The 13,484-nt window shown below is 40.0% G+C and overlaps 1 protein-coding gene across 1 annotated transcript in view; it reads right to left on the bottom strand.

Moving 5' to 3' along the window:
* The window catches only part of LOC125241525 (rab GTPase-activating protein 1-like), a 122,737-nt gene that overhangs the window by 44,864 nt on the left and 64,389 nt on the right, over positions 1 to 13,484 (bottom strand). Inside the window, exons 9-10 of the mRNA XM_048150052.1 lie at positions 3,551 to 3,735; positions 1,619 to 1,753 (exon numbers count right to left, since the gene is read on the bottom strand). Of these exons, the coding sequence (XP_048006009.1) occupies positions 1,619 to 1,753; positions 3,551 to 3,735 (320 nt within the window). The remainder of the gene's footprint in view (positions 1 to 1,618; positions 1,754 to 3,550; positions 3,736 to 13,484) is intronic.

Genomic DNA, 13,484 nt, shown 5'->3' with positions numbered 1-13,484 from the left:
ATTGATTTCGGGCGCTGAAGTCACGAAAGCTTGACAAAATTGCTTCTTGAAAAAAAAGTCACAAGAGTAGGTCGCCGCTTGTGGTAATACTTACCGATTTATTGACCTAATAATTGTCCTTTTCACTTCCGCCTAAGCCTGGTAACTGCTGCATATTGACATGGTAAGGAACAGTAAAGTTATAAGTTTGTCAATAGGGGTGATGAAAGTGGTGACCTGCTTGTCGTTGATGGCGACCTACTAGTCGATGCGACCTGTAAGTGTCAAGTTTCACCTGGAACTCGTCCCCTTCGAGCTGGGCCGACTGACCTACTAGTCAATGCGACCTGTAAGTGTCAAGTTTCACCTGGAACTCATCCCCTTCGAGCTGGGCCGACTGGGAGCTGCTGGTGACCTGCTGGACGTTGATGGTGACCTACTAGTCAATGCGACCTGTAAGTGTCAAGTTTCACCTGGAACTCGCCCCCTTCGAGCCGGGCCGGCTGGGAGCTGCTGGTAGCCTGCTGCACGTTGATGGTGACCTACTAGTCAATTCGACCTGTAAGTGTCAAGTTTCACCTGGAACTCGTCCCCTTCGAGCCGGGCCGGCTGGGAGCTGCTGGTGGCCTTCTGCACGTTGATGGTGACCTACTAGTCAATGCGACCTGTAAGTGTCAAGTTTCACCTGGAACTCGTCCCCTTCGAGCCGGGCCGGCTGGGAGCTGCTGGTGACCTGCTGGACGTTGATGGTGACCTACTAGTCAATGCGACCTGTAAGTGTCAAGTTTCACCTGGAACTCGTCCCCTTCGAGCTGGGCCGGCTGGGAGCTACTGGTGGCCTTCTGCACGTTGATGGTGACCTACTAGTCAATGCGACCTGTAAGTGTCAAGTTTCACCTGGAACTCGTCCCCTTCGGGCCGGGCCGGCTGGGAGCTGCTGGTGGCCTTCTGCACGTTGATGGTGACCTACTAGTCAATGCGACCTGTAAGTGTCAAGTTTCACCTGGAACTCGCCCCCTTCGAGCCGGGCCGGCTGGGAGCTGCTGGTAGCCTGCTGCACGTTGATGGTGACCTACTAGTCAATGCGACCTGTAAGTGTCAAGTTTCACCTGGAACTCGTCCCCTTCGAGCCGGGCCGGCTGGGAGCTGCTGGTGGCCTTCTGCACGTTGATGGTGACCTACTAGTCAATGCGACCTGTAAGTGTCAAGTTTCACCTGGAACTCGTCCCCTTCGAGCCGGGCCGGCTGGGAGCTGCTGGTGACCTGCTGGACGTTGATGGTGACCTACTAGTCAATGCGACCTGTAAGTGTCAAGTTTCACCTGGAACTCGTCCCCTTCGAGCCGGGCCGGCTGGGAGCTGCTGGTGGCCTTCTGCACGTTGATGGTGACCTACTAGTCAATGCGACCTGTAAGTGTCAAGTTTCACCTGGAACTCGTCCCCTTCGAGCCGGGCCGGCTGGGAGCTGCTGGTGGCCTTCTGCACGTTGATGGTGACCTACTAGTCAATGCGACCTGTAAGTGTCAAGTTTCACCTGGAACTCGTCCCCTTCGAGCCGGGCCGGCTGGGAGCTGCTGGTGACCTGCTGGACGTTGATGGTGACCTACTAGTCAATGCGACCTGTAAGTGTCAAGTTTCACCTGGAACTCGTCCCCTTCGAGCTGGGTAGGCTGGGAGCTGCTGGTGACCTGCTGGACGTTGATGGTGACTTGCTTGTCGATGCCGCCGCGCAGTTTGAAGCCCAGACGTTCTTTAGGTACGTGGCTGTATGTGCCCTGTTGAAAGATATTACGTTTAATATTTTGTAGATGGGTATTCAATAAAAACTGACAAATTATCCCCATATTAGTTCCCAGTTTCTGTAATAAACACTTATTCGATATTTTTAATAATTCCTTTAATAATTCGTTATCTAGTCTAAAATTGCAATTGAGGCGTAAACTTTTTTAAATAACTGTATTATAGTAAAAAATATTTTTCGAAGCCTGTATTTGTCAATGTTTTTGGAATCGTAATACATATTTATGTGTTGCGCTTATTTCTGAACTACGTATTTATACTACTACGTTGTTTTTAACTACTGTTTAGGTTAACCTCATATGTATGTTATGAACTGCCAGGTCTATTTGTATTACTTTAGTTTCTGGTACATTATGTACTTCATATATGTATGATGTTTATTATGACTGTTTGTGTTCTAAATAAACTAAAAAAAAAAAAATACTTTTCATTACATTTCGACGACGATAGTGACACAGATCGATCACCAGTTTGTTGCGTATTCCCTTTTATTGTTGTCCGTTTAGGTGTTTCACAATTTACTGGGGCGGTTGTCCGCGAGGGACCCAGTCATGGATATCCCACGACTGGGGCTACACTAACTTTAGCATCAGTCTCCTTGATCTCAACAGTGAATTCTAGCACGTGCATGAGCTACAGTGCTGGACAAAATTCTTCATACACCGACATATAAAATAAACTTTCTATCATAATTTCTTTACCCTTAAACTTAACATCACAGTTGTGTTGGAAAACTTTTAGCTAATTTCATGGCGTACAACATACAGACAATATCATATCAATGATCGTACAATTATTTTTTTACATGGGTATAAATATAAATATTAGTACTTTTGGCTCCGGACAAATTTGATCATACAGTAATTAAAATACGAATGAAATGCAATTTAGTAGTGTGTATGGCTTTCATCTGCTTTAGATATCGCTGATTGACTCGGAGGAACATTTTCAGTTAGAAACTGAAGGTATTTATCTAACCCAAGCTTTTTCCTGTGTGTGTCTACTAAAGTAGGCAAAGTGGGTATAATTCAGAATGACATTTGATATTTTCTTTATTTTTCCAAAAACTTCCTTAAATTTTGGCTAGGATTGATAACATAAGACTATGTTAGCCATTGAAGCTACTTAATCCTATGAATCACAGCGAACGCATGAAATAGACATACTAGTATTTTCTTTCAGTCATCTTTATTAAACACATCATATACTTATATTCAGACGGGCGATGGCTGAAAGACAATACCAGTATGTATATCTCATGCGTTTGTTATGATTAATAGGAATGAATAGCTTGAATGGCTAACATAGTCTCATGTAATCAATCCAAGCCAAAATTTAAGGAAGTTTTTGGAAAAATAAAGAAAATATCAAATGTCATTCTGAATTATACCCACTTTTAGACACACAGGAAAAAGCTTGGGTTAGATAAATACCTTCAGTTTCTAACTGAAAATGTTCCTAGACAATCACGATATCTAAAGCAGAAAAGCCATACACACTACTAAATTGCATTTCATTCGGTTATCAATCAATCAATAAAAAAATAATTGTACGATCATTGATATGTTATTGTCTGTATGTTGTACGCCATGAAATTAGCTAAAAGTTTTCCAACACAACTGTGATGTTAAGTTTCAGGGTAAAGAAATTATGATAGAAAGTTTATTTTATATGTCGGTGTATGAAGAATTTTGTCCAGCACTGTATATAGGCAGCGCAAAAGGAGGAATATGCCCCAGTAATGGACATCCCACTATAGGGGCCACACTAACCTTAGCATCGGTCTCCTTGATTTCAACAGTGACTTCAAGCACATGCATAAGTTGCATAGGCGGGGCGCAGGGAGGCAGGTTGTCCGTGAGGGACCCAGTCATGGACGGCGCGGCGCTCAGCTCGCCCACGACTGAGGAGGCCATCGAGCGGGGCAACGTGCGCTCGAACGCCTTCGCGAAACAGGCTGGAAAGAGGGAAATATGTTACTGAATATAATTACAAATCATTAAGTATAAGCATAGAGGAATAAGTAAGGGAAGAGTTGTAACTCCATACATCAGTAAATGCGGGTTATTTGTATAGGCATAGTTAAGTGACATCTAGCGACAATCACGCGTCAAATAGTGTGAATTATCAGTACCACTACTCGATGCGAGGTGGCAACTGTGTCTCGTCTGCCAAAAATTTAATATTAGAACAGTTTACAACTTATATTACAAGCAGAATTTACTTATACAACTTATTTACAAGATTAATACAATTGTAATATTAGTTAAAAATTGGTGAGCATTAGACTTTTCGTTCGTTGCGACATCTATTGACAAGTACCAGTACTGATAATTTACGCTAGTTGACGCGTGATTGTAGGGGACAACACTCACGCCTTTGAAATAGGCTACTTGCCTCCTAGTCAAATCAGCTTCTTTTTAAGAACTGTCAAAACGGATTTGAACGACATGCTAATATGGAATTTATATAAAATATATAATATAATAATAATATATAATATGAAATCGAATTGAGTGACGTCACGGTCAACTCAGTTACTTTATATATTTCTACCTAACTTATTCAATAGAAATTGGATTAGAAAATAACTTCTGTCCATGTTTTTCTTATAATTATCTGATGCTTTATTTTGTGCATGGTATAAAATATTTTATTTTAACTACAGTCAAGTTCCCTATTGTGATAACTATGAATAAGGTATGAGCAGAGATTAACTACGCACGTGATCGAATTGACACTTTGTGATATGGAATAGGTACCTAAGATGGTGCGTCCTTCTCCATGGCAAGAGTGGCCGCCGCCGACTGGGTCGCCGCGCCTGTTCCCGAGTTATATAGGGGACAACACTCACTCCTTTGAAATTGTGATAGCAATGAATAAGGTATGAGGATAGATTAGCGCCTACAGACTACGCACGTGGTCGAATCGAAACCGTTCGTGATATGGAATAGGTACCTAAGATGGTGCGTCCTCCATGGTCAGAGACAGAAGTGCCCGTGGTGGTCGTGAGCGTTCAACCGCCGACGGACTGGGCCGGCGCGCCCGTTCCCGAGTTATATAGGGAACAACACTCATGCCTTTGAGATTGTGATAACAATGAATAAGGTATGAGCAAAGATTTGAATCTACAGACTACGTATATCGAAACAAAATTTTAAAGACATATCTGTCCTCCACTCTTAAACTACATATTCTGTAAAATTTCACTTTTAAATAATAGTTATTTGTTATACAAGGGGGCAAAGTTGTATTTTAACGCCGAGTGTGGGATTGAAAAACGAGCAAGTGAAAGGATCCTATAGTTGAACCACGAGCGAAGCGAGTGGTTCGAGAATAGAATCCTGAATTGCGAGTTTTTTAACACACGAGAAGTAAAATACATTTGCACCCGAGTGTAACACAAAACTTTTCCCCTCACTATAGCGAGGAAACTACAACGCGAAAAATGCGTTTATCACTGCTTCCAGTAGTTCCACAGGTGGTAAATCATCTTTATTACTAGATTCACCTACTTTTATCAATTTTAAAGCAGTTAATTTGACTTCATTCAAGGTCAAATTACTTTACCCACTAGTGGATAAAATGCGTTTTTACCCGCTGGTATTAAAGGACAAAACACGTGTTTCCGAGCTAGTGAGGGGAAAAAGCTTTTATATGTTTCACTCCACGATGCATCTTACAGGATTCTAGGCTCGTACCTTTAAGCTTGATAAACCGAAACATGATAAATCCGATTTCTTTGTGACTTCAGAGACATTTTGAGTAACGCAAGAGAGACTCAAAACATAACTGTAAATTATTGTGTATAGCGCCATCTCTCGGTGAATTCGCTAATGTTGGTTTTTCAGAAATAATACTTTATAATGTTAACCGATTTCGATAATTTTTACTTTATTTTAAAGATTAATGTATTACACAAAATCTCGTATCAATTTGATATACATTTAAAAGGGTGGTTAAATTGAAAGTTAGAATCTGAAAAGTTTTTTATCAATTAAAAAAAGTTTACAAGAGACAGACAGAATTTTAGTTTTCCTGTAATATTTAGCATAAAACCAATATTCCGTAAAATTTTGAAAATGTTTGTTGGGGGAGGGGGTATTTTTTAATTTTTTTTTTTTCAAAATTCTTTTTTTTTTAATAGTTTATTCACGTTCAATCTGAGCTCTTTGTAACGATACCTCCTTGACCTAGTAACTTGTAATTTACAGTTTGCCCCTTTTGTTTTGGCCATTTTCTACAATTAAAATTATTAAATTAATAAAAGTTTTGCTTTCTATTTGTAGAGGTTAACATTGTTCATAACTATCCCAAATTTCGAATCGAGAGCTTAAGTAGTTCTCGAGATATTTAGTAATGTGACAGACGGACAGAGTCGGCATAGGGTTTCTTTTGTACCTTTTTGGTACGGAACCCAACAACAAACAGCAACAAACAACAACAACATGACATGTTCCGTCTGTCTAGTAAGTGATCTGTTGTGTGACGTAGCGCACTTGAACTGCACTTCTATTAACAATCAAATTTATACGTTTGGACAGTCCTAATAAGGTTCTGTTTTGAATGTTTTCATATTATTAACGCAGTTTTTTTTGAAGTGACGTCGATTTTCAGCGGAGGTTGCGGATAAGGAAAACGAAATGATACAAAAATAAAGTGCTTTTTAGTTTCTAGTAGCGTTTTATATTTCTGTATTTTGTGGGCATAACTTTATTTAAAGTACGGTCAAGTTCACAAACATCTTATCAATAAACAAATATTCTATTTTATTCTATCTTTACCAGCCAACATGCCAAAAATATATTTACACGTCTCTATGACAAAGAACAATAAAGTCGTGTATGTAATGTATATGTAAAGGTGTTTGTGTTCTAGACTGGACCTCCTTTTGTTCAACTGACTGATTCGTTAAAATTGTGCATTCATCAACAGTAATATAGAGAAAGAAAATTCCATCAATAGTGATTTACTTTAATACTATAAAATGGTGTGGTGCCGGGTTTAGAATTTCACCACCCCCTTTCTTCCCGTGGGTGTCGTACAAGCCGACTGTGGGATATGGGTTAAATTGTGGCGTAGGCGAGAGGCTGGCAACCTGACACTGCAATATCACAATTTTAGTTTTCTTTTAACCTCTTTTTGCCAAGAGTGGCACTGAAACTTGAGTAGTTCATGTGCTCTGCCTACCCCTTTATGGGACACAGGCGTGATTGTATGTATGTATGTATGTACTATAAAATCCTACTTAGGTATAGTACTGTAAGAGGTTTCGCATTCAGAATGAAACCTTTTACAGCAGTCATGGTCGCTGACTGGCAGTCCCTGATTTAAAATTGGAACAGTATAAGAACGTCAAGGAAAACAGACACTTCAAAGGGGCATTCATATAGAAGCAGCGATTGAGAGTGAACGGTTGTTATTTAGCTTATAAAATATAAAAAAAAATTGATTCAAAGCGTTGTTTAAATGTTTGGATGCTCTCCACTGATAGGCCGACTCTCTTAAGGTGCGACCACACCGCTGCTTAAAAAACGGTGACGGTACGGAATCGCAGTGACGCATCGTATCCGTACCGTTTTTACCGCATGCTCCACAGACCGCTGCTCAAAATACGCAGACGGTACGGAATCGCAGTGACGCATCGTATCCGTACCGTTTTTACCGCATGCTCCCCACACCGCTGCTCAAAATACGCAGCCGGTACGGAAACGCAGTGACTTTCGTATGGGACACGTCGTGCGTTTCCGTACCGTCGCCGTTTTTTAAGCAGCGGTGTGGGGAGCATGCGGTAAAAACGGTACGGATACGATGCGTCACTGCGATTCCGTACCGTCTGCGTATTTTGAGCAGCGGTCTGTGGAGCATGCGGTAAAAACGGTACGAATACGATGCGTCACTGCGATTCCGTACCGTCACCGTTTTTTAAGCAGCGGTGTGGTCGCACCATTACATGGTGGAGGCGCGAACGTCTGAAAGTTTCCCCTAGTTTCGGTTTCAGAGTTTTCAGACAACGAACCCCGACCTCATAGCGCGAGGAAGCGCATGCCAAGCGATAAGCCAAACGCGCTTTAAGAAGAAGGAAAACAAAGTGACCATCGTAGCCAATACGAAGAGCTATTCCGGGTGATATATTTCTTATTATCTAATACTCATTATCACCCATTCCGTAGTTAAAATATAGCTGTGCAGAATTGACGTAAAAATGGAATGCAAGACATTCAACAGAGCAACGGGCGCTCAAGATTGTGTTGTTCAAGAAACTCTACGACTCCTCTTCGGTGACCATGGGCGTCGACGCAAATTGCGTGAACATCAGCTCCATCATACCTATATACTTAATCATACACATATGCAGTAAATCTTCCTAGATATGTAGGTTACATTAGATAGGCAATGTAAATTTAGTTTCAATCTTTTAATTATACATTAAATTGTAGAACTTACGGCATAATTGTGATTAGTGAACTAAAATGTACATTATTTCAAAAGAAAAACGACTTGTGACAGAAAATGTCATTTGCCTATCCCTAATGTTAAAAAGGATAATTATTTGTAATTAACCACATAGAACTAATTATTTTGGCGCAATATATAACATGTAGAAAACTATACATATTATTTATGCAATGTTTATATTAGAATAAAAACTATTTGATAGGCTTATTTATTCCATAATGTTTTCCTATAGCTACCAATAAGGTTAAGTTATATGAAAATATGTAAACTGTGGAATAAAACACACCCCAAACTGTAAATATTTAATAAATAGATATAATTGTTTGAAGTTATAGAGTAATACGTCACAACACCCTTATAATTTCCTGACTACAAAGAACAACGTTCATACACATTTCTTTTACATGTATCAAGACAAGGCCGACTAGATGACCAGTTGATCCAGCTGTTCACGGTGTGGCGAGATGGCTGGCGGTCATATGCAACCCCCACTTCGTCGTCATCACCAACGTGCAGCGCACTGCAGCTGCAGCAATCTTCATGAGCCGTTCGGGCTCCACTTCACTTCGCAACCGGCGCGGCGGGAAGATTGGCGGCCATGAGAAGCCCCCACTTCAACGCCACCGCCAACAAGAATCGGCATCTTCAAAATTTATTATGTTTTTTCATGTGAAATAAACGTTTTGCCTTGTTTTTTTACTTGAAGTTAGGTGAATTTGCTAACAGCTGTCATGTCAATGTCATCTAGTCATGGCCACAGACAATTAGCTGTCAGAAAGTTCAAAATAAAAGGGTTTAGTCGATGGGCAGGGGTTAGGTTTTTGCCATTGGTTTTCCTAACCATAGTCCATATCTGACTAATTTGCGAGGACCTTGGCTATAGTCCAACTATCCAAATTATGGCGGTCTCAACCGTGGACTAGGCAACCACGCAAAGAGCGTTAGATGTTGGCTACCTTGAATGAGGCTGTCACTATTGGGTGTTAGGAGATTTTTTTTTGTGTGTAGGGGGGCCTGGCTTAGGTAGGGCCAACCGGTAGTTAGGGTAGAATAGGATAGGATAGGGTGTAGTATTGTGAACAATGGCTGCTTCTAACATAAGGGGGAGGGATATGTAAGAGGTTTCGCATTCAGAATGAAACCTTTTACAGCAGTCATGGTCGCTGACTGGCAGTCCCAGATTTAAAATTGGAACAGTATAAGAACGTCAAGGAAAACAGACACTTCAAAGGGGCATTCATATAGAAGCAGCGATTGAGAGTGAACGGTTGTTATTTAGCTTATAAAATATAAAAAAAAATTGATTCAAAGCGTTGTTTAAATGTTTGGATGCTCTCCACTGATAGGCCGACTCTCTTACAGTACCTATAGCAGTTTGGTGATTGCAACTCTTTTAGAACGTTCTTTTTAAAAATCATACACCAGCCTCCCTGTCCTTACACTACAAAGGTTGTCTCCAAACTTTCCAATGAACCAGCCTTTTATTTGATACACGTACGAAATTTGAATCTTTTTGCAAGTCGGACCTTTTTAGACCCTTTGACTACACTATAATTTAATTATTGGTATAATTATTACACTAAAATATAAGGAAAAATTGCACTAACCACTATTACCGGACTATGTCACTAGTCAACTAAGAAACTTCCCATACAAAATAATTTAAAACTCGGCAAGGAACACATTCCACAGCCGTACAATTGGAACTGTCAAAAACGGTGACCATTAAAAACAATGTCCATTACTACTTATTATCTAAAATACACATGGCGTTTATCTTTTTTGATAAAACAGTGGGCGTTCATATATCACTGCCAAATGAAGTAAAACCTTATAAGTAAGATATAGAGTTCAACTAGGATAAGTCACGGTTGATAGGTACTGGTCCCACCGCGAGCTAGTAAGCTATGAGCTATCGGCTATAAAAACGAACAAAAGATAAGCACTCCCGTGCAAAAAAAGAGACGGCGATATTTATAGTTCACCGCTGGGCGAGTAACTAGAAACATTGCCGTGTCTCTTTTATTTACACGGGAGTGATTATGTTTTGTTCGTTTTTATAGCCGATAGCTCATAGTTTACTAGCTCCATAGCTGGGCACCGTTAATCAAATTGTTAACTTCGTTAATCGCTAATCCGTTACTAAAAAAGTTAACTTCGTTAATCGTTAAAGCGATACATTTCGACAAATTTAACGTAAGTTAAAGTTAATCGTTAATCCGTTAACACGTGAAAAAAAATGAACTTTTCTTTAAATATTTAGTTATATTTCTGTAAAAGGCCGAATTACAGCTAGCCTATTGAACTCTAGGCTGCACGTGGAAGGCAGTGATCGCCTGGCCCCGTAGCCGAATGGCATTTCTCCGACGCCAAACGAAAGCGATACGCCGCTGGCTCTGTCGCGCCAATACGCAAGCGCGATAGAGATAGATATCTACTAGCGCTTCGTTTCGTGAGCGTTTCGTGAGCGATTGTGCCATTCGGCTAGCCACCCTGAGCTACTGCCAAGAGCTGTGTCAGGAGAGATGCTGGCGGTGACGGGACTGTTGTGGCACTTTGGGCGGTAGAGGCTAGGGAAGCGAATGTGGTCGTAAATAGGGCTCGAATTTGCTGCCCTATCACTACAACAGTCGCCATGGTAAGCTTAGGATTCACCGAATCAAAGTTAGTAAAAGCAAATCCACATGAAGAATACATTTTTAGGTAATATTTCGGACTTTTAGCAATCGACATCGGTAAAACCTAGGATTTACCGGCAAATCATAGGATTTGCCGTACTCGGGCTTTTGTAGTAGCGTTCAGAACGTGTTTTTCGCAGCGCAGATGGCGCCTGTGCCCTACTAGATTAACGATTAACGGACTCGGAGAAATTTAACGGAAGTTAACGAGTCCGTTAACATTTTTTCAAGTTAACTTAAAAGTTAATCCGTTAATCGAAATGTTAACTTCGTTAATTAACGATTAACGGATTAACGAGTTAATGCCCAGCTATGACTAGCTCGCAGTGGGACCAGTGCCTTAGTGTTAGTAGGTAAGCTACAGAAACAGTATTCATTGACTATTAGCAGATCGTATACCCTTAGCAGTAAGGATTACCTCACTACTTACTATTTCTTCCTTGATACTTATTACTTCGCGCGAGCTCAATGAATATGCTCCTCGTTACGGAGCGAAACATGTCGAGCGATCTTCGACAATTTTACGTGAGTGACCTGATTTTACATGTTTAATATGTAAGGGTTAATTGCTGTCAATTTCGTGTGGCAAAAAAAATATACATACGTCTTTTTCTTAGACTTTATCTGTTTATACGGAGTTATATACTCGTATGTCTTTGCTGTAAACCAATCCGAAAACAATTCCTACAATAGAATCGCTTCATTTGTTTTCCCCACTCAGCGAACAGATTCAATTGGATTAAAACATTCCTACCTTGCACAGCTTTGGTCGAAACGCAAAACTAAAGGTTGCAAACCGTCTGTTACAGAATTTAGCGTTCTGTAAACCTCCCCAACTAAAACTTCCAACTATGGTTTGAAATTAACTGTAAATATTTCGTTCAGGTGTGCTTTTTAGGGTTCCGTAGTCAACTAGGAACCCTTATAGTTTCGCCATGTCTGTCTGTCCGTCCGTCCGTCCGTCCGCAGATAATCTCAGTAACCGTAAGCACTAGAAAGCTGAAATTTGGTACCAATATGTATATCAATCACGCCAATAAAGTGCAAAAATAAAAAATGGAAAAAAATGTTTTATTAGGGTACCCCCCCAACATGTAAAGTGGGAGCTGATATTTTTTTTCATTCCAACCCCTACGTGTGATATATTGTTGGATAGGTATTTAAAAATGAATAAGGGTTTACTAAGGTCGTTTTTTGATAATATTGATATTTTCGGAAATAATCGCTGCCAAAGGTAAAAAAAGTGCGTCCCCCCCCCCTCTAACTTTTGAACCATATGTTTAAAAAATATGAAAAAAATCACAAAAGTAGAACTTTATAAAGACTTTCTAGGAAAATTGTTTTGAACTTGATAGGTTTAGTAGTTTTTGAGAAAAATACAAAAAAACTACGGAACCCTACACTGAGCGTGGCCCGACACGCTCTTGGCCGGTTTTTTCTATATCTAACGCTTTCATAAGTATAATTGACGACCGGTTTGGCCTAGTTGGTAGTGACCCTGCCTGCTACGCCGCGGTCCTGGGTTCGAATCCCGGTAAGGGCATTTGTTTGTGTGATGAGCACAGATATTTGTTCCTGAGTCATGGATGTTTTCTATGTATATAAGTATTTGTATATTATGTATATTGTTGTCTGAGTACCCACAGCACAAGCCTTCTTGAGCTTACCGTGGGGCTCAGTCAATCTGTGTAAGGATGTCCTGATAATATTTATTTATTTATTTTATTTTTTATAATTTATTAAAAACTGATTGGTACTTTTGTTTTTATCATTATTTTTATTTGTAATAGAAGTTTAGGACCGACTAAGTAATTATGGATGACAATACCCGGGCTTAACCATTGTTAATAAACTTTTGCGGTCCTAGGTGCAGTATTGGACTAAATACACGGTGTAACATGCAGAAACCGAATAATTTTAACAGCGTATTCCACATTTTATTCATATTCTTTATTATATTCATAATATAACATGTCTCATAATATACATTATACAATTTATACCTCTAAGGCCCACTTGCATCAATCACATAACTCAGGGTTAGTGGGCTGTTACTTGTCAAATTCCATATAAAATGGTGGGTTTACCGTCGGGTTAATCCTCCATTTTCGTTGGTGCAAGTGCCCCCCTAAGAAGAGTAAAATGTCATATAAACTTTTCTGGATTTAGCCTATTTTCAGAGTTATAAGCATTTAAAAAAATACATAACAATGACTTATTATTTCTCAGAAGAAAATGCTATTTTGATGACGATGATGCCGTTATCGGACGTAATCTAACTATCCTCGTTGATAGATGTCAAAAAATAACTAGTAACTCATCGCAAAAGAGGATTTTTTTTTGAAAAAAAAAAAAATAGTTTTTTTTACGCATGTTTATACTAACGAGCGATTACTCATACAGAAAATGGGGTTCGGTGCTGATAGATGTGACCACAGTGCGTTTTCACATTTTCCGATCCGATATCGGATGTAGGACCGATATTCCTTACATTTAAGCCGCCACCTTTGAAATTCTTCCGATATCCGATATTGGATCGGATAATGTGAAAACGCAGTTTACGATTCGT

Source organism: Leguminivora glycinivorella, chromosome Z (assembly GCF_023078275.1).
Source record: "Leguminivora glycinivorella isolate SPB_JAAS2020 chromosome Z, LegGlyc_1.1, whole genome shotgun sequence".
NCBI lineage: Eukaryota > Metazoa > Arthropoda > Insecta > Lepidoptera > Tortricidae > Leguminivora > Leguminivora glycinivorella.
This window is presented reverse-complemented; position numbering and strand designations above follow the sequence as displayed.